The 21205-nt window shown below is 36.6% G+C and overlaps 1 protein-coding gene across 1 annotated transcript in view; it reads left to right on the plus strand.

Annotated features, from left to right (window-relative positions):
• Positions 1–16360, plus strand: part of LOC309657690 (uncharacterized protein) — a 145103-nt gene extending 128743 nt beyond the window's left edge. The window contains exons 5-16 of the mRNA XM_082455515.1: positions 5–49; positions 442–540; positions 1398–1435; positions 2397–2511; positions 3357–3535; positions 8890–8922; positions 9272–9342; positions 12023–12071; positions 12114–12216; positions 12567–12643; positions 14921–15119; positions 15999–16360. Coding sequence (XP_082311641.1) covers positions 5–49; positions 442–540; positions 1398–1435; positions 2397–2511; positions 3357–3535; positions 8890–8922; positions 9272–9342; positions 12023–12071; positions 12114–12216; positions 12567–12643; positions 14921–15040 — 929 coding nt within the window. The 3' untranslated portion in view covers positions 15041–15119; positions 15999–16360. The remainder of the gene's footprint in view (positions 1–4; positions 50–441; positions 541–1397; positions 1436–2396; positions 2512–3356; positions 3536–8889; positions 8923–9271; positions 9343–12022; positions 12072–12113; positions 12217–12566; positions 12644–14920; positions 15120–15998) is intronic.
• Positions 16361–21205: the final 4845 nt, after the last annotated feature.

Consider the following 21205-nt stretch of genomic DNA (forward strand, 5'->3'; position numbering starts at 1 on the left):
TCAGGCAGGTCAAGTGGAGAACCTAGGGAAGTAGCCCTGGAACACTGCTGTGAGTATTGCTCCAGATTTATTATTCCAGAAATACCTATTCCTATTTGTCAGAAGAACACACGGAGGTTCAAATGTGCATGTTTACTCGAAGTGTAGCCAGGCTCCTTGTGGGTTGACTCAAAGATTTGGGAGAATAATCAGCTTCTTCTCACTTATTCACAGAGCACTTTTCATGGGTTTTCTGTCACACTTTAGGGCAGTCTTCTGATGACATGATATTTCTTGCTGAATTGTAGGGTTGGGGAAGCAACAGATGGGACAGTCCACCTTAACTTGGGATCTAGGGGGTTGGAGTAGTTCCTCTACAAGTAAGACACTTTCTAAGATTGTCTAGATTTCATTTGCCTGTCTGTTGGAAATGGGCCATGTATCTCTGTGTCATTGTTACAGACATCCTGAGGTGTTTCTCTGACAGATTCGATAAAATGCCTCTCACCTCTTCATGGATCAAAGTGATTTTCATCATCTTGGCCGTTACTCTTTATTCTGGTGAGTAAAGTTTTCAGTCTTGGGGAAAACACTTCATATATCCTAGAAATGCAGGAAGCATTTTGCTGTAACGTAGGAATGTAGTGGTGGTTTCATTGATTCGTAATTCTTAAATTGGTAAAGTGACACAGGGTTTACTATAAATTCCTTTTAAATATTTCATCATTGAATTGCTTCTTCTCATTTCCCATATTAGAGAAGTTAAAACAGAGTGGTGCATTAGAATGGGCAGTAGACCTTACCTCTTTGTTTAACTAAATTATTTTTCCTTTTGGGACCCAGATTCTATGGTTGTAATTAAAAAGTGTGGGGAAAGAATGAGCTCTTCTAGATCTGGTATTCCTTGAAAATCTAATGTTTTAGTTATCAGCTCTGAGTCCCTGAAATTAAGGCCTTGTGTTAAGAAAGAACTCATTCATACCTCAGTTGACCAGTTATCTTCCTCAAAGCTCAAGGTGGCCCATAAAATTTGGGGAAAAACGGAGCTGTTATATAGGTATCGAATAATACCCTGATATTGAGCAGAATTTCTTCACATTTAAGTGACTTCACCCAGGGCATTGTCTTTCATCACAATGAAATGTCTCTTTTACAGAGCTTTAAAAAATTGGTATCTTCAAGCAGGATATTAGGAGTTACTAAAAACACTAATACATAATACCATTTTTCACAAAGCTAGATTAATTGGGGAATTATTTTTTCTAAGATTTGTATATATTTGAGAATTTATATTTTTGTTACTACCACAAAATTCTTACCTCATTAGTTGTAGTTCCTTGAATAGGCCACTTACATAGACTTCTACTGCCAACGTGTGTGTGGGTTTCTTATTTTTTTAAACTGTTCTTTGGTTGCAGAAACTGCTCTTACAAAAACATCAAGTTACCAGCATTGGGTAAGTTACTGCTGGTTCATTTGGAAGTTGAAATGTAAATTTTTAACCATTTTCAATTTTTAAAATCACAGCAAAATTGATCAAACAGAATGTAAAAAACACTCATTCTTCAAAAAGTAAAAATGTGTATGTATTATTACACCAAGGTTAAGAAATAGAATCTAGCAAGTAATACAAAACCATTTATAGCAGTGTCTATACAAGGTGGTAGCGTATTTATCCTATTACCTTAAATTTCCTATCATGGGTAGTTACTTGCTCCACACAAAACTGAGAGCTATAGAAGTTATGTTTAGAGTAGAATTATTCATCCTAACAAAATGAAAGGGAAAAAAGCACCATCCCAATTACCAGTGTGTAGGAGAATAAACAGTGATGATTTCTATATGACCAAATAGTGGAATATTACTTAAGGGTGAAAATAAATTACAGCTCTAAACATCAGTACAGGGGTATAAAAAGAAAGGCATATAAGAATACATATTGTATCATTTATTTGTGAAAATTACCAAGATACCCAAAACTACGAAATATATGAATATAGTGAACATATATATGTATTGATATGTAGTGAAATTCTAGAGGGAGGTAGAAACTCAGTTTGGTGACTTACTTGGGTTTGTGTGTGTGTGTGTGTGTGTGTGTGTGTGTGTGAGTGTGAGTGATAAGAAAAATATCACCTAGGAGGGGAAGATCATGGGTAGGGGTGGGAAATTGGTTACATTATAAAAATACATTCAGCCAGTTGCATGGCCTTTTTGTTGATACACTATTTCTATAAAAATATTGATAATAGTTTCTTATTTACTGGATGTGACTCCATAAAGTTTTCTCTTTAAACCTAAACAGATATTGTATTTATCCTTTTCTGGATGTATGGCATTTCATGTTAAGATTTAAGAAGACTATATTCAAATATTCATTGACTAATAAATGTATATTATCTCTCTATATTTGACAGATAGAATGTGGTCCATACAGTGATGTGGAAACATGCACGAAAGAATATCATCCATTCTGTGCAACCAATGGCCACACTTATTGCAATAAATGTTTTTTTTTTGTGGTGCACTCAAGTAAGAACACAATAGTGAATATTTACTCTTCCAAAGTAATAAAAAAATCATGAAATGATAAGAAAATTCATTTGCTGATAATGTAGGCACAACATACACAGAAAATAACTGTAATATTTCTCTAAAAGCCAAGGAGACACACTTCTACCATGTCTTAAAATTCTTACTTCTGAAAGTAGTATTAAACTATCACTATAACCATGCTGGATGTTTTGCAAATGAACGAACTAGTTAACTTAGCTTAATTTAATTGATTATGAATTACTAATGGCTGACTAGTGGCCAAGATGATGTTATTCCAAAGCTCTGATGCTCAACAGCAGATCTCACTGAAGTCATGAGAATCAGCCTTGCAGACCTCCAGCCACAGGGGGCATAATTGAGCAAAGAACAGACTCATGATTACACACTGAAATCATGTGATTGTCAACTTTGTCTCCTGAAATCATGATGGCCTTTGAAACCTTCCTGAGAGTACAGAGCAGTCTAGGATACCTCCACCCAAGCTCACATCCCCCTCTCCTCCACTTGGAAGGAGTTTGTGGTCTAAAGCTTTGCCAGCCTTTTCTGCAACACTCCCCCATTTTGTTACACGTGTTCCTCATAAAATCTTTGCCCATTTACTCCCAAAATTATGTCTGCCTCTTGGAAAATCTGGATTAACACAATGCCTAATGCCTTCCTTTCTTAGGTCCAGCTCCTTCTGGAAGTAGAGCACAGCCTTTCTGTAATGTCCCATAGTTCAGATCTCCTCATTTAGAAACATTTTGTGTACTGCCACAGCATTTAATTTTATGTGTTCTTTTAATAATTTTTTTTCACTTTCTCTTTGATTCTTTCTACAGAAAAAGTGGTGGCAAATTTACTATTGCTCATTATGGTGAATGCTGACTTTTTCCTGGAGCAACACATTCCTACAACTTCTACTGTGATCCCATTTTGCAGTGGATTCTACAGACAATTAGAGTTGCAGAGTCAGGGTCTTCCATTCTTAGAGGACCAGGTGAACCCTGCAGAATACAAGGTGGAATGTAGTATATTCCAAGTTCTTTCTAACTTTAAGATCCTTTCGTTTCAGCATTTTTACTCTCTATGTTCAGTTCTTCAATGACAGTTTGAAAAATTAGTATCTTAGTTATATGTTTGATAATGTAAAACCTAATGTAATTTAAAACCCTAAATATTTTGCTCCATGAAATGTTAAATGGTGTTACTTTTTTTTTTAATATGCCCCTTGTTTATTTCGTTGGGTAATGGGTTAAGACATAAACATATTTTTGATACCTATAGCCAAAAAGATATTTTCCAAATATGACCAAATATTAGATTACTTGGATATTTATAAAAAGTACAGATAACTGGATTCTGTCTGTTCTAAAGATTCAGAACTTCTAGGAGAGGTTTATGGGAAATTGAAATCTAACAAGCACCCCAGGTAATATTATGATCATGGATCTTAGGTAATACTGACTCTAAGACCTTGGATATGTCTATAATTGAATGAATTTCAGAACGTATAGAAAGATAATATAAGATTTATGAGGCTTGGGAAAAATTTATCGTATGTTTTTCATTCTTGATCACAAGTCAGTTGAGAGGTAAGTGGGTGCTCCTGGGATGGGAGACAACACGGCCTTTATTAACTTAGGACTTGCTTTATTAGGGGCAAGTCAGATGTCTCTCCATTAGCCTCAGTTTTCCAGCCACAAGAAGCAGGCTTTAGTTGTGTGCCCAAAGGATCATTCAGACCTTGAATGTAATGGCAGAAATGTAGGTTGACTGTTGAATGACAACTAGAAATCTATGACATATGCTATGCTAGGCATGCTGTTCTTATCAATAGATACTTTTACATCTAAAGAATAATCAGTGTGAGAGCTATTAAATCATTTAAAATCTCTAATATCCCTCTTAAAGAAAGTATCCATTAGAATGTTAATTTGTAGAGCAACATTATAAAAATGCTTTTGGCCAATTGCACCACTTTTTCTTTGCAGAGGACTTTGTGAAAAAGTTCTTCAGTGAACATGTGTATTCATTTATGTATTCTTTTTTTTTTTAATTCCACATAAATAAAGGTCTACTATGCATCAAGCCCTATTTAGATGCGAGAAATAAGATAACAATGATCAGCTCTGCTTTTGCTTACCATCTAGGAATTTAAATGTTATCGATTAAAGTTATTATCCACTAATGAATGGAAATCCTCCTTTTTGCATGACTGGTCTCCTCAAAAGCTCTGTGAAACAGTTTTCTACATGTTACCTAACTCAGTTCTTCGAAGAATCACATTAGGTAGACATCAGCTCTATATTTTACATGTAATGAAAATGAGACACAGGAAATCTTACAGTATTTTAAACCTGACATTTTGGTAAAGAGAGTTTGAATACAAAACTTGAAATTTTATTCTTTTTAAAAACCAGTTTATTGTTGTAATTACATACCCAAAATTAATCAGTTTTAGACATGATGTAATAATTGAAATATATATATATATAGAGAGAGAGAGAGAGAGAGAGAGGGAGAGAGATAAGCAACCATCACCACAATTAAAGTTTAGAGTGTTTACATCACCCCCAAATATATCCCTCTCATCCTCTGGAGGTCATGCCCTCTTCCTACCCCCAACCCAAGGCAACTACTCATCTACATTGTATTCCTCTTGTTTTACCTTTTCTAGACATTTTCTGTAAAGACAATGAAACAATATGTTGTTTTTATATCTGCTTCTTTCACTTTACAGATTTTTGTGGTTCATTCACACTGTAGCATATACATCAGTAGTTCATACTTTTTAATGTTTAATAGTATTCCATTTTGTATTGATATACCATGTTTTGTTTTATTTTTTCACTAGGTTATGAACACTGGAATTGTTGCCACTTTTTGATTATTAAGAAAAATGGTGCTATGAACATTATTATACAAGTCTTTTTTTCTTTTCATTTTTTCTTGGTTAAACACCCAAGAGTAGAATGGATACTTTGTATGGTAGGTTTATCTTGCGCTCTTCAAGAACCTAGCAGTGTATTTTTCAAAGTGGCTGTACCATCTTAACCATTCCCACCAGTAATGTATGAGAATTCCGTTTCCTCCACATCCTCACCAACAACTGTTACTGCATACCTCTTTTTTCTCTTCCAGTTTTATTGAGATATAATCGACATACAGCACTGTATAAGTTTAAGATATACAGCGTAGTGATTTGACTTACATAGATCATGAAATAATTATAGTAAGTTTAGTGAACATCCATCATCCCATACAGATACAAAATTAGAGAAATAGAAAAAAAATTTCCTTGTGATGAGAACTCTTAGGATTTACTCTCTTTCATATATAATATTCAGCAGTGTTAATTATATTTAACATGTTGTTCATTGCAAGCCTGATACTTATTTATCTTATAACTGGAAGTTTTTACCTTTCAACTACTTTCATACAATTCCATCTCTCCTCACCCCCATCTTTGGTAACCACAAATCTGATCTCTTTTTTCATGAGTTTGTTTTTGAAGTATAATTGACCTACAACACTGTGTTGGTTCCTGGTACACACATAGTGATTCTATATTTCTGTACATTTCAAAATGATCACCATGATAAATCTAATTGTCTTCTGTCAACACACAAAGATATTACATAATTATTGACTGTATTCCCCACACTGTACATTTCATAGCTGTGATTGATTTATTTTGTAACTGAAAGTTTGTACCTCTTAATCTCTCTCCCCTATTTCTCTTCAGCCCCCAACCACCTCCCCTCTGACATCTGACAACTACTGGTTTGTTTTCTGTATCTGTGACTCTGTTTCTGTTTAGTTGTGTTTGTTTTCATTTGTTTTTGTTTTTTAGATTCTACATGTAAGTGAAATCATATAGTACTTGTCTTTCTCTGTCTGAATTATTTCAATTAGCATAATACCCTCTAGGTTCATCCATGTTGCTGCAAATGGCAAGATTTCGTTCTTTGTTATAGCTAAATAATACTCTGGGGTGTGTGTGTGTGTGTGCATGTGTGTGTGTGTATCACTATCACATCTTCTTTATCCATTCATCTATTGATTGGGCACTTAAGTTGCTTCTGTATGTTGGTTACTGTAAATAATGTTGGAATGAATATAGGGGTGAATCTATATTTGTGACTTAGTGTTTTTGGTTTTGTTTTTTTTCTTTTTTTTTTTTTGCATAAATACCTAGGAGTAGAATTGCTGGATCATATGGTAGTTCTATTTTTAAATTTTTGAGGAATCTCCATACTGTTTTCCATTGAGGCTTCACCAATTTACATTCTCACCAACAGTGCATGAGGGTCCCCCTTTGTCCACATCCTTGCCAACATTTGTTATTTGTTGTCTTTCTGATAGTAGCCATTCTGACAGATATGAGGTGATATATCATTGTGGTTTTGATTTGCATTTCCCTGATGATTGAGTGTCTTTTCATGTGCCTGTTGGCCATCTGTATGTCTTCTTTGGAAACATGTCTATTCAGGTCCTCTGCCCAATTTTTAATCGGGTTGTTTTTTTTTCTCATACTGAGTTATATGAGTTTTTTGTATATTTTGGATATTAATCCCTTGTGAGAAATAAGTTCACACATATCTTCCCACATTCAGTAGGCAGCCTTTTAGATTTGTTGATAGTTTCCTTCACTGTGCAAAAGCTTTTTAGTTTGATGTAGTCCCATTTGGGTTTTTTTGCTTTTGTCTTCCTTGCCTGAGGAGACATATCCAAAAACAAAATTGCTAAGACTGATGTCAAAGAGTGTACTGCTTATGTTTTCTTCAAAAAGTTTTATGGTTTTAGGTCTTACATTTAAATCTTTAATCCATTTTGAATTTATTTTTGTGCCTGGTGTGAGAGAGGAGTCCAGTTTGATCCTTATGTGTGTAGTTGTCCTTTTTTCCTAACATCATTTATGGAAGAGGCTGTCTTTTCTGCATTGTATATTCTTGCCTCCTTTGTTGTAGATAAATTGCCCATATAAGTATGGGTTCATTTTTGGGGTCTTATTGTGCTCCACTGATCTATGTGTCAGTTTTCATGCCAGTACAATACTGTTTTGATCATGGTGCTTTGTAGTATGGTTTGAAATCGGAGTGTGATACCTCCAGCTTTGTTCTTCTTTCTCAAGATTGTTTTGGCTATTCGGGGTCTTTTGTGTCTCCATACAAATTCTAGGATTATTTGTTCTAGTTCTGTGAAAAATGCCATTGGTGTTTTGGCTCTGAATCTGTAGGTTGTCTTGGGTACTATGATCATTTTAATGACATTAATTCTTCAAATCCATGAGCATGGTAAATCTTTCCATCATGGCAAATCTTTCCGTTTGTGTCATTGTCAGTTTCTTTCATCCAGTGTCTTATATTTTCTGGGTGCAGTTCTTTTTATTCCTAGGTATTTTATTTTTTTGATACAATTGTTTTCTTAGTTTCTTAATGGTGTTCATTTCTTAATTTTCCTTTCTAATAGTTCATTGTTAGTATATAGAAATGCAATAGATTTCTGTATTATTAATTTTGTATCTTCCAACTTTGCTGAATTCATTGCTGAGCTTTAGTAGTTTTTTTGGTGGCATCTTTAAGATTTTCTATGTATAGTATCATGTCATCTACAGTCAGTGACAGTTTTACTTCTTCCTTTCCAATTTTGATTCATTTTATTTATTTTTCTTTTCTGATGGCTGCAGCTAGACTTCCAATACTATGTTGAATAAAAGTGGCAAGAGTGGGCATCTTTGTCTTTTTCCTGATCTTGTAGGAAATGCTTTCTACTTTTCACCATTGAGTATAATGTTAGCTGTGGGCTTGTCATAGATAGTATTTACTATGTTGAGGTGTGTTCTGCCTATACTCACTTTTTTATCACAAATGGATGTTGAATTTTGTCAAAAGCTTTTTCTGCATCTGTTGAGATATCATTATGATGTTTATTCTTCAGTTTGTTAGTGTGGTGTATCATATTGTTTGATTTGTGCAAATTGAACCATCCTTGTATCCCTGGGATGAATCTCACTGGATCATGTTGTATGATCCTTTTAACATACTGTTGAATTAGGTTTGCTAGTATTTTGTTGGGGACTGTTTCATCTATGTTCATTAGTCTTTTGGCATGCTTTCCTTTATTGTACTTTGCAGATACTGTGTTTTTTGAAAATTGAAGGTTTGTGGCAACCCTGTGTTGTCAGATAATGGTTAGCATATTTTAGCAATAAAGTATTTTTAGATTAAGGCATGTACATTGTTTCTAAGGCACAGGGCTATGGCACACTTAATAGGCTACATATGTATAGTGTAAACATAATTTTTATTTGCGTTGGGAAACCAAAAAATTTGTGTTACTTATTTCATTGCAATATTCACTTTATTTCAGCAGTCTGGAACCAAACCCTTCCATATCTCCAAGGTATGCTTGTTATGTCATACTCAATAAAGCTGGAATATATATTTGGGGTGGGGGAACCTTGTGACAGTGTAAAACAGACTGCATTCTCTTGTACTCAGGGATCATCTAACAGGATCTCCTAAGCACCATAAACTTTGGAATATTAGAGAGGAAACATAAACATGTAGTTCAGCATTCTCCAGCTAGAGTTAACTGTAAATAGACAAAAGAGGCCGGATAGCCAAAGTTCACCCATCACCACTTCAAATAAGCTGTTCCATTTGTATATGTATATATAACAGGAAGTTTCACCAAAGATTTCCAAATTTCTTTTTTTTTTTTTTTTATAAATTTATTTATTTATCTTTAGTTGTGTTGGATCTTCGTTTCTGTGCGAGGACTTTCCCTAGTTGCGGCGAGCACGGGCCACTCTTCATCGCAGTGCGCGGACCTCTCACCATCGCGGCCTCTCTTGTTGCAGAGCACAGGCTCCAGATGCGCAGGCTCAGCAATTGTGGCTCATGGGCGTAGTTGCTCCGCGGCATGCGGGATCCTCCCAGACCAGGGCTCGAGCCCGTGTCCCCCTGCATTGGCAGGCAGATTCTCAACCACTGCGCCACCAGGGAAGCCCCCCAAATTTCTTATTTATAGAACATAACTATGAATTGTGTTAATTAGAGAGGAATAATTTCACATATTCAGGACTTAAATAATTTGGAAGTTAAACCATGTTTGTAGATGAAAATTCTTAAAAGTAAAAAAAATAGAAATTATGACTTCATTGACTTATTTAATAAACAATTTCAGTTTATTCCCAGATGGAGAAATTTTGTCACTGAACAAAATCATCCAAATATATACATTTTATATTTCTGTATATATTTAACTGTGTGTGTGAAAACATGAATATTTCAGGTGACACTCATTTGGTGAGATACAGAGAACCAACCATACTTGTAATCTGTCTTTTTCATAGTAAGATGATACAAGGCTTTTGGAAAGTAAACTGGTCTTATCTTTAAAATTTAAACTGCACATATTATGTGACTCAAAAATGCAACTACTAAAAATATGGAATTAATTGAATGAGCATGTAGTGACCTGCACAACCATGTTCATTACAACACTGGTAGCAAGAATAACTTAAAAGGAATTGTGTATTTGTATATGCTTATATGAAGATATACTATTGATTGTTAAATGAAAAAATGAGTTACAGAGAAATGTCTTGACTTTATTCTTCTGTCTCTATTTTTATCTATCTATTTATCATCAATCATCTTTAGGGCCAGCATCTTCAAATCTCTCTTAGCTCCATCTTCATTCGGCCTTCTTTGTGTGTCTGCATCAAATCTTCTTCAGTCTCCCTTTTATAAGGATACTTGTGATGACATTTAGGGCTCACTTAGATAACTTACATATATAGATATCTATGTATATCTATCTATATGCTCTGTGTGTGTGTGTGTGTATATATATATATATATGTATCTATAATGTTAATGTTATTATATATGTGTTATTACATGTAAATGTTAGTATATTTGTGAATATATAGATATATAGAAATATATACATACATATATAGACATATACACATGCATATATCTGCATATATATACATATGCATATATTTATATGTGATTTTAGTATAGTTGTATAATAAATATCTGTAACTTTACAATATAAATTTATATTGTAATAAATAAAAAAAAATAAATTTATACACATAAAACATTTTCAGAAAAAATATGCATCAAATAACTCACACATCTAACATTCCCTTTCGTGGTTAATTTAGAAACCTCATGGCCTGTTATATCTCATAGGCAGTGTCTCCTGCTCTTAATCTCTGCTAATGAACGCACATAAGAGAAAAAATCCAGTGTTGTGGGATTTAAGGACTGTACAATCACTTCAACTCTAAACTTGAGTTTAATTTTACCCTCTAAGGTCATGTGCCAGAAGGATTATCTGCACAGATGTCTCTGATGGTATCTATGTAAATCAAAATCTAGTGAAAGCATGATAATAACTTCCTATAATAAAGGAAAAATTTTAGCACTTACCAGATTTTGTATCCTCCCATTAAATTGGCATGGAACAGTGCTAGACTCAAAGGTTCTTTTCTCAATCTTGCCTTTCTTCACTGAAAAAAAAAGGCAGGTTCGGTTAGGGTGACAAATGTAATCTAGTGCAACTTTAAGTGCATCCTGTTTTAATATTTTATCCCTAATATTTATGGCAAATCGTTGAGACAAATTATTATTCCCACATTTAAAATTAGGAAATAGTGGATTAGAAAGTCTGAATATTGTCTCAGGGTTACTCAGTGGCAGATGGCATTTGAACTCAGGACTTTCATTTGCCAAAGTTCTTTCCACAGAGTCAGACTGTGAAGCAGATTAATTAAATAGCTCATATTATATACCTCTTCCTACTACTTCCAACCCTGCACAGTTTCCCACTTTACTTTGAGGTAAAGATCAAATTATTCATCATATAGTTTAGGGCATTGTCCCCTGTGGTCTCAATTTCATTCCCAAGCCTTCTTTCTCTTCTTAATATTCACATTCTGTCCTCTACCTCAGGTTTCCATAGCTGGTTGCCCTGACAGTTATCTGGGAGCTTTTTGAACATTCTTAGTTGTGAATTTGTACCATAATTTTACAAGATGTTCTCATTGGGGGAAATTTATTAAAAGGAACACAAGAACTCTCCGCATTAGTGCTTACGGCTTGATGAGAATCTCTATTCAACTCAAGATAAAAAGTTTAATAAAAATCAAATCTCCAATTGAGTCTAATGGGCTTCTACTGTCCTTCAAAATACTAAGGGTGTAGGTATTTATCTAATTATAGTTCCCCAAACTCATTCTCTTCTTTCTTGTTTTGATTATCCTTTCTTTTCAACTCAGGAACTCGGAAAGCTTCCCCATCTCTTCTATACCTTAGAGTTTCAAAGAATTGTTGTCACCTTCTCCCTTCCTCATACATGTGTTCATCAGATAAAATTGTCCCAGACCCCTGCTGAGAGATGATCTGTGTGAGATCTTTGTGAGGAAGAACACAGAAAACCTCAGGGTCTTATCTGCTGGGGGCCATCTGTTTTACCCCACCAGGCTCGTCACCAACAGTCCAATAAAGGAGACTCTTCAGCTGGGGGAAGTGGTTGAGAAGGAAAGGGAAGCAAAATAGGCACAGTCCCTGGAGCTGCAGACCTCACTCTCCACTGCCTTCTCTGTTTCAGGTAGGTCAGGTGGGGCTGCTGTGGAGGTAGCCCTGGTGTGTCGCATTGCTGTGAGGATTGCTCCAGGTCAGTCCTTCCTGAAATAACTATTTCTATTTTCTGAGGAAAAAACTGAAATTCCAAAGTGCATATTTCTTTAAATGCAGCCAGGCTCCTTGTGGGCTGAGCCAAGGGTTGGGAGAGTAAACCGCTCCTCCTTAAATGGGCAAAGAGGACTTGTCCTAGTGTTTCTCTCAAGTCTTCTATGAGGCCTTCTGTTCACATGTATGTCCTGTGGGTTGGGGGAAGATTCCCACCATAATTACAAACCTAGGAGAGGGGGGCAGTTCCTTTAGCTGTAAGAAACTTTCATTTGGAAATGGGCAGTTTGTCCCTGTGCCATGTGTTATAAGCATTCCTATGCATTTCTTCTACAGACTTGATAAGATGTCTCTCTTCTCATCATGGATCAAAGTTATTTTCATTATTGGCTTGGCATTTCTTCTTTATTTTGGTGAGTAAAATTTTCAGTCCTGGATGAAGCAACTAACATATTTTAGGAAATGTAGGAAACAACTGCTATTTAGGAATGAAGGAGATTGCTGTTGGGTATGTAATACTTAAACTGGCAAAATGAACTGGGACATATTACAAATACCTATTTAAAAATTGCATCAGTAGATTGCTTTTTCTCATTTCCCACCTTAGAAAGGTGGAGACAGAGAGGGGGGTTAGAATGAGCAGTAAAATTTAGTTGTTTGTTTATTTATGATTAAAGATATTTACCTGATTTTTTCCCCCTTTTTGGAGGTCAGATTTCATGGTTGCTAAATGCAGAGTGTGGGCAGTAAAAATGTCCTCTAGATCTGGTATCCATGACAATCTTATTTGTTGTTTGCCAGCTCTGAGTCCACTAAAGTCAAGGCTTTGTGTAAGGAGAGAACTAATTGATCCCTCTGCTGAAAACTTATCTTTCTTAAAGCACAAGATGGCCCATGAATTTCAGAGTAAAGTAGCTGTGAGGTATTAAAGAGATCCATGATACTCGAGTTGAATACTAAGTAGTAATTAACTTCTTCATATAAGTGGCCTTAAGCAAGGCATTGTCTTCTCTGACTAGGATGTCTCTATTTATAAAAATGAAAAAAAGTGGTATCTCCACAGGAGGGTTTGGTGATTATTAAACCATACTTAAAGTTATTTTTCAGAGTGAGACGAATTTAGAATTCTGTTTCCAGATTTGAAGTTATTTTGTGAGATTATTATTTTGATACTACCACAGAAGCCTCACCTCATTACTTGCTGTGTTTGAGTAGGTGATTTGCATAGATGTGGGTACTTCCCACCAGAGACATTGTTTTCCCCTGCTCATCTTCTTCTTTTCAATTTACCTTTTGTGTGATGGTTGCAGAAACTGCTTTTGTACCTTTAAGAGCGACACGTGAACCTGTAAGTTCATACTGATTAATGTGGGAATTGAAAAAGGTAAACTTTTAATTTTTTTTTATATGTTAGGTTTTAACAGCAAATTTTATCAAAAATATCTATAACAGAATAGTTTTTTTAAAAAGTAAGATTAAAGTGTCATTATTACACTAAGTTCAAGAAATAGAGTCTTGCCAGCCATATAAAACCATCTGTCATTTCAGACAAGGTAAAAATATCCCATTATTCACAGTTTTATTATTGAGCATAAACCTTATTATATACAGGCATCTAAAAATAGTGTTTAAAGTGGAATTGTTCACCCTAGAAAAAGAAGAGGATTAAAAAAACTAATTTTGGGCTTCCCTGGTGGTGCAGTGGTTAAGAATCCACCTGTCAATGCAGGGAACACGGGTTCAAGCCCTGGTCCGGGAAGATCCCACATGCCATGGAGCAGCTAAGCCCGTGTGCCACAACTACTGAGCCTGTGCTCTAGAGCCTACGAGCCACAACTGCTGAAGCCTGTGCACCTAGAGCTCGTGCTCTGCAACAAGAGAAGCCAACGCAATGAGTAGCCCCTGCTCGCCTCAACTAGAGAAAGCCTGCACACAGCAACGAAGACCCAGTGCAGCCAAAAATAAATAAAATTTTAAAAAATAAATAAAATAAAATTGAAAGCAGGGACTCAAACAGATATTTATAAAAAAAACTAATTTTCCACTTACAGGAATATAAAATGATAATTTTCATAAAATCACAGATTGGAATATTACATAGAGGTGAAGAAAATCAACTGTATTTCTAAACATCTAAACAAACATATTTAAAGATGCTTAAAAAGCAGGTCATGTAAGAATACACACACTGTTGTTTATTTATGTAAATTACCAACACTGCCATCACTACACAAATTACATATATATGTATATGGTTAACTACACATATACAAACATATATATGAACACATACATATACGGTGATAATCTGAAACTATCAGATTATCTATTAGTGAAACTTGAGAAAAACAGGAGAATTATAACAAATTCACTTTTATAATTTTTTGTGGTATGAGATAATGGTGAAAATCTGATCCACGTATGAGGAGAAATAGGGACAGAGTGGCTAAATTATTAAAATGCATTTAGCCATTTGTATGTTTTTAAAAAATACAAAAAATAATATTGGGGTTGCAAAAATATACCAATATATTTTTATGTCTCTGTCCGTGACTTATATCTATTTTTAAACCTCAATATAGACTATAGAATATGTTCCATTTTGATACATACCATTTTGTATTAGGAATAAAAAATATTTTATTCAAAAAGTTTATTATCTGAAAATTTTTATGTTGTCTGTTTAACAGCCGGAATGTAACGTGTATGTGGATCAGTTACATTTTTGCACCAGAGAAATGGACCCAATCTGTGCAACCAATGGCCGAACGTACTCCAATAAATGTGTTTTCTGCAGTGAAAAGCTGTAAGAACACAAGACTAAATATTGGCTCATCCAAAATAATGAAGAAACAATCAAAATTATAGGAACCTTCATTTTTCTGATAGGCAAGTCACAGTATAGATGGAAAATAACTGTACTTTCTCTGTTAAAGCCAAAGAAACACACTGGTACCTTTCCCTTAAGTCTCATTCCTAAAAGTAGTTTTCATTTGACCTCGAAGTATATCCATCCCTGTTGGATGTTACCCAACTGTATAAATCAATTACTTTAACTTGATTTAATTGCTGTGACTTACTAATGGAAGTCTGGTGACCAATATAATGTAATTCTTAACTTCAGAGACTGAATGAGAACCTCTATGATGTAGCTCCAAGCTACAGGGAGCAAGAAAACTGAGCAAGAAAAACTACTGACTTCAGAAATTTAAATCCATCACAATGGGCAATTTATGCTAGAAAGGAACTCCTCTAATGGTCCATTTTGTCCCCTGATCTCCTTGACAAGACTCCAAACTTTCCTTAGAGAGCAGGGCATGCTAGGACACTTCCACCTAACCTCCCTTGCTGCCTCATTCCCCCGAGGGAGTTCCCAGTCTAAAGGTTCAGCCAGCCTTCCTACTTCCCACCTCATTTTCTCTCACTGGTGTTTCCTCTCATTTAATCCCCAAATGGGCTTCTACTTCTAGAGAACCACGAAAACAATCTCTAATCCTCCTCTCTGAGGTCTCTCCTCAGTGGGTTCCAAGGCTGAGTCAGGACTGAGCATGTAGGAAGAGTCAAGTAGCTCCAGGTGGTTGGGAGGACCTGTGTAGGGTAGCGGGGTAAGGAGGGGCCCAGCTAGCTGTTTGAGAAAGGGGAGCACAGCCCTCCTAGCTCTCTCATATTCAGATTCTCCTCATGGAGAAGCACTTAGTGCAGTGCTCAGGCAATTTTAAATACTTTTTTAAGCATAATTTTTCTTTCTTGCTTTTTCTTTCTTTACAGAGAAAATAGTGGAAAATTTGATTTTAGTCATTGGGGTTGTTGCTGACTCTGCCTCAGCCACACATTCCTATGGCTTTTATAGCAATTCTATTGTGAAATGGATTCTACAACCAATTAGTCTTCTCCATCAGGGCTTTAAATTCCTAGATGATCAGACAAAGCCTTCAATACTACAGAAGATGGAATATAGATCGTTGAAGAATTTTTCCAACTCTGAGAACCTGCCAATGAAAGATTTCTATTTTGTCTTCAGTTATTCAGTGACAGTTGAAAACCCATCCTAATTGTGTGTTCAATAATACAAAACCTAATGCAATTTGTAATCATGAATATTTCAATCAATAAAATGTTAAATAATATTATCTTTATTAAAATACTCTTTCTTTGGTTGGTTGGTTAGTGGATTAAAAGACATGAATACTTCTGGTAACTGTAATTAAAGAAATAGTTTCAAAGGTGAACAAATAATCCATTACTTGGGTGTTTATTAGAAGTACAGAGAGTTGGGCTTCTCTTTATCCTAAAGAATCCAAAACTCTAGAAGAGGAATCTGGGAACTTGAATTCTAACAAGTACTCCAGGTCGATCTTCTGATCACCAGTGTTAGCCAGGACAGCTAAAACATAGGACATATCTATAACTGAATGAATTGCAGAGACTATTCAAAGATATTGTGTGATTTCTGAAGCTTGGGAGAAAAATATATTATTCTCTCTGTCTCTCACAAATAAGTCAAGAGATAGTTTGGTGATCCTGGCAGGCCAGGCAACTCTGCCTTTACAGATCTAGGATATTCATTTGTGCTCCAAGTCTGATGCTTTTTTATTTCTCTTCACCACTCAACCAGCAAGAAACAGGCTTCATTTGAGTGGCCAAATGTTCATTTAAAGCTTAGTTTTAATGGCAGAAATGTAGACCAACTACAAGAAAGCAAGTTTCAGGCTGCTACACCTGTGATATCAGACCTGCTCTGCTTTTCAGTAAACATTTTCACCTCTAAAAGAGTGACCCACATGGGGGTTACTTACTCATTTGCATTCTTTAGTACTAATTTTTAATGAAAGTATCCATTAAAATGTACAGATTTAGAGCCACATTATAAAAATGCATTCAACCACCTTCATATCCTTTTTCCTTACAAAAGACATGTATAAAAAACGTTCAGTTGGAGGACCTTCAAGATGGCGGAGGAGTAAGACATGGTGGTCACCTTCCTCCCTGCAAGTACATCAAAAATACATCTACATGTGGAACAACTCCAACAGAACATCTACTGAACACTGGCAGAAGACATCACACTTCCCAAAAAGCAAGAAACTCCCCACATACCTGGGTAGGGTAAAAGAAGAAACAGAGACAAATGAATAGGGATGGGACCTGCACCTCCGGCAAGGAGCTGTGACGAAGGAACAGTTTCCACACATTAGGAAGCCCATTCACTGGCAGGGGTGGGGTGGGAAGCTCTGGAGCCACAGAGGAGAGCGCAGCAACAGGGTGCAGAGGGCAAAGTGGAGAAATTCCCATACAGACGATCAGTGCAGACCAGCACTCACCAGCCTGAGAGGCTTCTATGCTCACCCGCCAAGGTGGGTGGGGGCTGGGAGCTGAGGCTTGGGCTTCGGAGGTCAGATCCCAGGGAGAGGACTGGGGTTGGCTGCGTGAACACAGCCTGAAGGGGGCTAGTGTGCCACAGCTAGCCGGGAGGGAGTCCAGGAAAAAGTCTGGACCTGCCTAAGAGGCAAGAGACCATTGTTTCAGGGTTCCTGAGGAGAGGAGATTCAGAGGTCAGCCTAAACAAGCTCCAGAGGCGGGCACAAGCCATGGCTATCAGCACAGACACCAGAGATGGGCATGAAACGCTAATGCTGCTGCAGCCACCAAGAATCCTGTGTGCAGACACAGGTCACTATCAACACCTCCCCTCCCAGGAGCCTCTGCAGCCGGCCACTGCCAGGGTCCTGTGATCCAGGGACAACTTCCCCGGGAGGACACATGGCGCGCCTCAAACTGTTGCAATGTCGTGCTGGCTTCTGCCGCCGCAGGCTCGCCCCACATTCCATACCCCTCCCTACCCCAGCCTGAGTGAACCAGAGCCCCCTAATCAGCTGCTTCTTTAACCACCTCCTGTCTGGGCAAAGAACAAATGCCAGAGGGCGACCTACACGCAGAGGCAGGGTCAAATCCAAAGGTGAACCCCAGGAGCTGTGCGAACACAGAGGAGAAAGGGAAATTTCTCCCAGCAGCCTCAGGAGCAGCAGATTAAATCTCCACAATCAACTTGATGTACCCTGCCTCTGTGGAATACCTGAATAGACAATGAATCACCCCAAAATTGAGGTGGTGGACTCTGGGAGCAACTGTAGACTTGGGGTTTGCTGTATGCAACTAACCAGTTTCTGATTTTTACGTTTATCTTAGTTTAGTTTTTAGTGCTTGTTATCACTGGCGGACTTGTTTATTGGTTTGGTTGCTCTCTTTTTTTCTTTTTTTTAATGTTATTTTAATAATATTTTTTTACTTTTTTATTTTAATAACTTTATTTTTTTTTCTTTCTTTTTTTTCTCCCTTTTCTTCTGAGCTGTGTGGCTGACAGGGTCTTGATGCTCCAGCCGGCTGTCAAGCCTGAGCCTCTGAGGTGGGAGAGCTGAGTTCAGGACATCAGACCACCAGAGACCTCCCAGCCCACGTAATATCAATTGGCGAGCGCTCTCCCAGAGATCTCCGTCTCAATGCTGAGACCCAGCTCCACTCAACAACCAGCAAGCTCCAGTGTTGGACACCCCATGCCAAACAACTAGCAAGACAGGAACACAACCCCACCCATTAGCAGAGAGGCTGCCTAAAATAATGTTTGCAGACACGCCAAAACACACCACCAGACACAGTCCTGCCCACCAGAAAGACAAGATCCAGCCTCATCCACCACAACACAGGTACCAATCCCCTCCACCAGAAAGCCTACACAACCCACTGAACCAATCTTACCCACTGGGGGCAGACACCAAAAACAACAGGAACTACAAACCTGCAGCCTGCAAAAAGGAGACCCCAAACACAGTAAGTTAAGCAAAATGAGAAGACAGAGAAATACGCAGCAGATGAAGGAACAAGGTAAAAACCCACCAGACCAAATAAATGAAGAGGAACTAGGCAGTCTACCTGAAAAAAATTCAGAGTAATGGTAGTAAAGATGATCCAAAATCTTGGAAATAGAATGGGGAAAATATAAGAAACATTTAATAAGGACCTAGAAGAACTAACACAGCAAACAAACAATGATGAACAACACAATAAATGAAACTAAAAATTCTCTAGAAGGAATCAATAGAAGAATGAGGCAGAAGAACGAGTAAGTGACCTCAAAGATAAACTAGTGGAAATAACTACTGCAGAGCAGAATAAAGAAAAAAGAATGAAAAGAATTGACAGTCTAAGAGACTTCTGGGACAACATTAAACACACCAACATTCTAATTATAGGGGTCCCAGAAGAAGAGAAAAAGAAAGGGACTGAGAAAACATTCAAAGAGATTATAATTGAAAACTTCCCTAATAGGGGAGAGGAAATAGTCAAGTCCAGGAAACACAGAGAGTCCCATACAGGATAAATCCAAGGAGAAAGACACCAAGCCACATATTAATCAAACTATCAAAAATTAAACACAAAGAAAAAATATTGAAAGCAGCAAGGGAAAAGCAACAAATCACATACAAGGGAATCCCGAAAAAATTAACAGCTGATCTTTCAGCAGAAACTCTGCAAGCCAGAAGAGAGTGGCAGGACATATTTAAAGTGATGAAAGGGAAAAACCTACAACCCAGATTACTCTACCCAGCAAGGATCTCATTCAGATTCGACAGAGAAATTAAAACCTTCACAGACAAGCAAAAGCTAAGAGAATTCAACACCACCAGACCAGCTTTACAACAAATGCTAAAAGAACTTCTCTAGGCAAGAAACACAAGAAAGGGAAAGACCTACAATAACAAACCCAAAACAATTAAGAAAATGGTAATAGGAACACACATCGATAATTATCTTAAATGTAAATGGATTAAATGCTACAACCAAAAGACATAGACTGGCTGAATGGATACAAAAACAAGACCCGTACATATGCTGTCTACAAGAGACCCACTTCAGACTTAGGAAAACATACAGACTGAAAGTGAGAGGATGGAAAAAGATATTCCATGCATATGGATATCAAAAGAAAGCTGGAGTAGCAATTCTCATGTCAGACAAAATAGGCTTTAAAATAAAGACTGTTACAAGAAACAAAGAAGGACACTACATAATGACTGAAGGATCAATCCAAGAAGAAGATATAACAATTGTAAATATTTATGCACGCAACATAGGAGCACCTCAATACATAAGGCAAATGCTAACAGCCATAAAAGGGGTAATCGACAGTAACACAATCATAATAGGGGACTTCACACTCCACTTTCACCAATGGACAGATCATCCAAAATGAAAATAAACAAGGAAACACAAGCTTTAAATGATACATTAAAGAAGATGGACTTAATTGATATTTATAGGACATTCCATCCAAAAACAACAGAATACACATTTTTCTCAAGTGCTCATGGAACATTCTCCAGGATAGATCATATCTTGGGTCACAAATCAAGCCTTGGTAAATTTAAGAATATTCAAATCATATCAAGTATCTTTTGTGACCACAACACTGTGAAACTAGATATCAATTACAGGAAAAAATCAGTAAAAAATACAAGCACATGGAGGCTAAACAGTACACTACTTAATAACCAAGAGATCACTGAAGAAATCAAAGAGGAAATCAAAAAATACCTAGAAACAAATGACAATGAAAACACGACAATCCAAAACCTATGGGATGCAGCAAAAGCAGTTCTAAGAGGGAAGTTTATAGCTATACAAGCCTACCTCAAAAACAAGAAAAATCTCAAATAAACAATCTAACCTTACACCTAAAGGAGCTAGAGAAAGAAGAACAAACAAAACCCAAAGTTAGCAGAAGGAAAGAAATCATAAAGATCAGAGCAGAAATAAATGAAATAGAAACAATAAAACAACAGCAAAGATCAATAAAACTAAAAGCTGGTTCTTTGAGGAGATAAAAAAATTGATAAACCATTAGCCAGACTCATCAAGAAAAAGAGGGAGAGGACTCAAATCAATAAAATTAGAAGTGAAAAAGGAGAAGTTACAGTGGA

Source organism: Balaenoptera physalus, assembly GCF_965194825.1.
Source record: "Balaenoptera physalus genome assembly, chromosome: 3".
Taxonomy (NCBI): domain Eukaryota; kingdom Metazoa; phylum Chordata; class Mammalia; order Artiodactyla; family Balaenopteridae; genus Balaenoptera; species Balaenoptera physalus.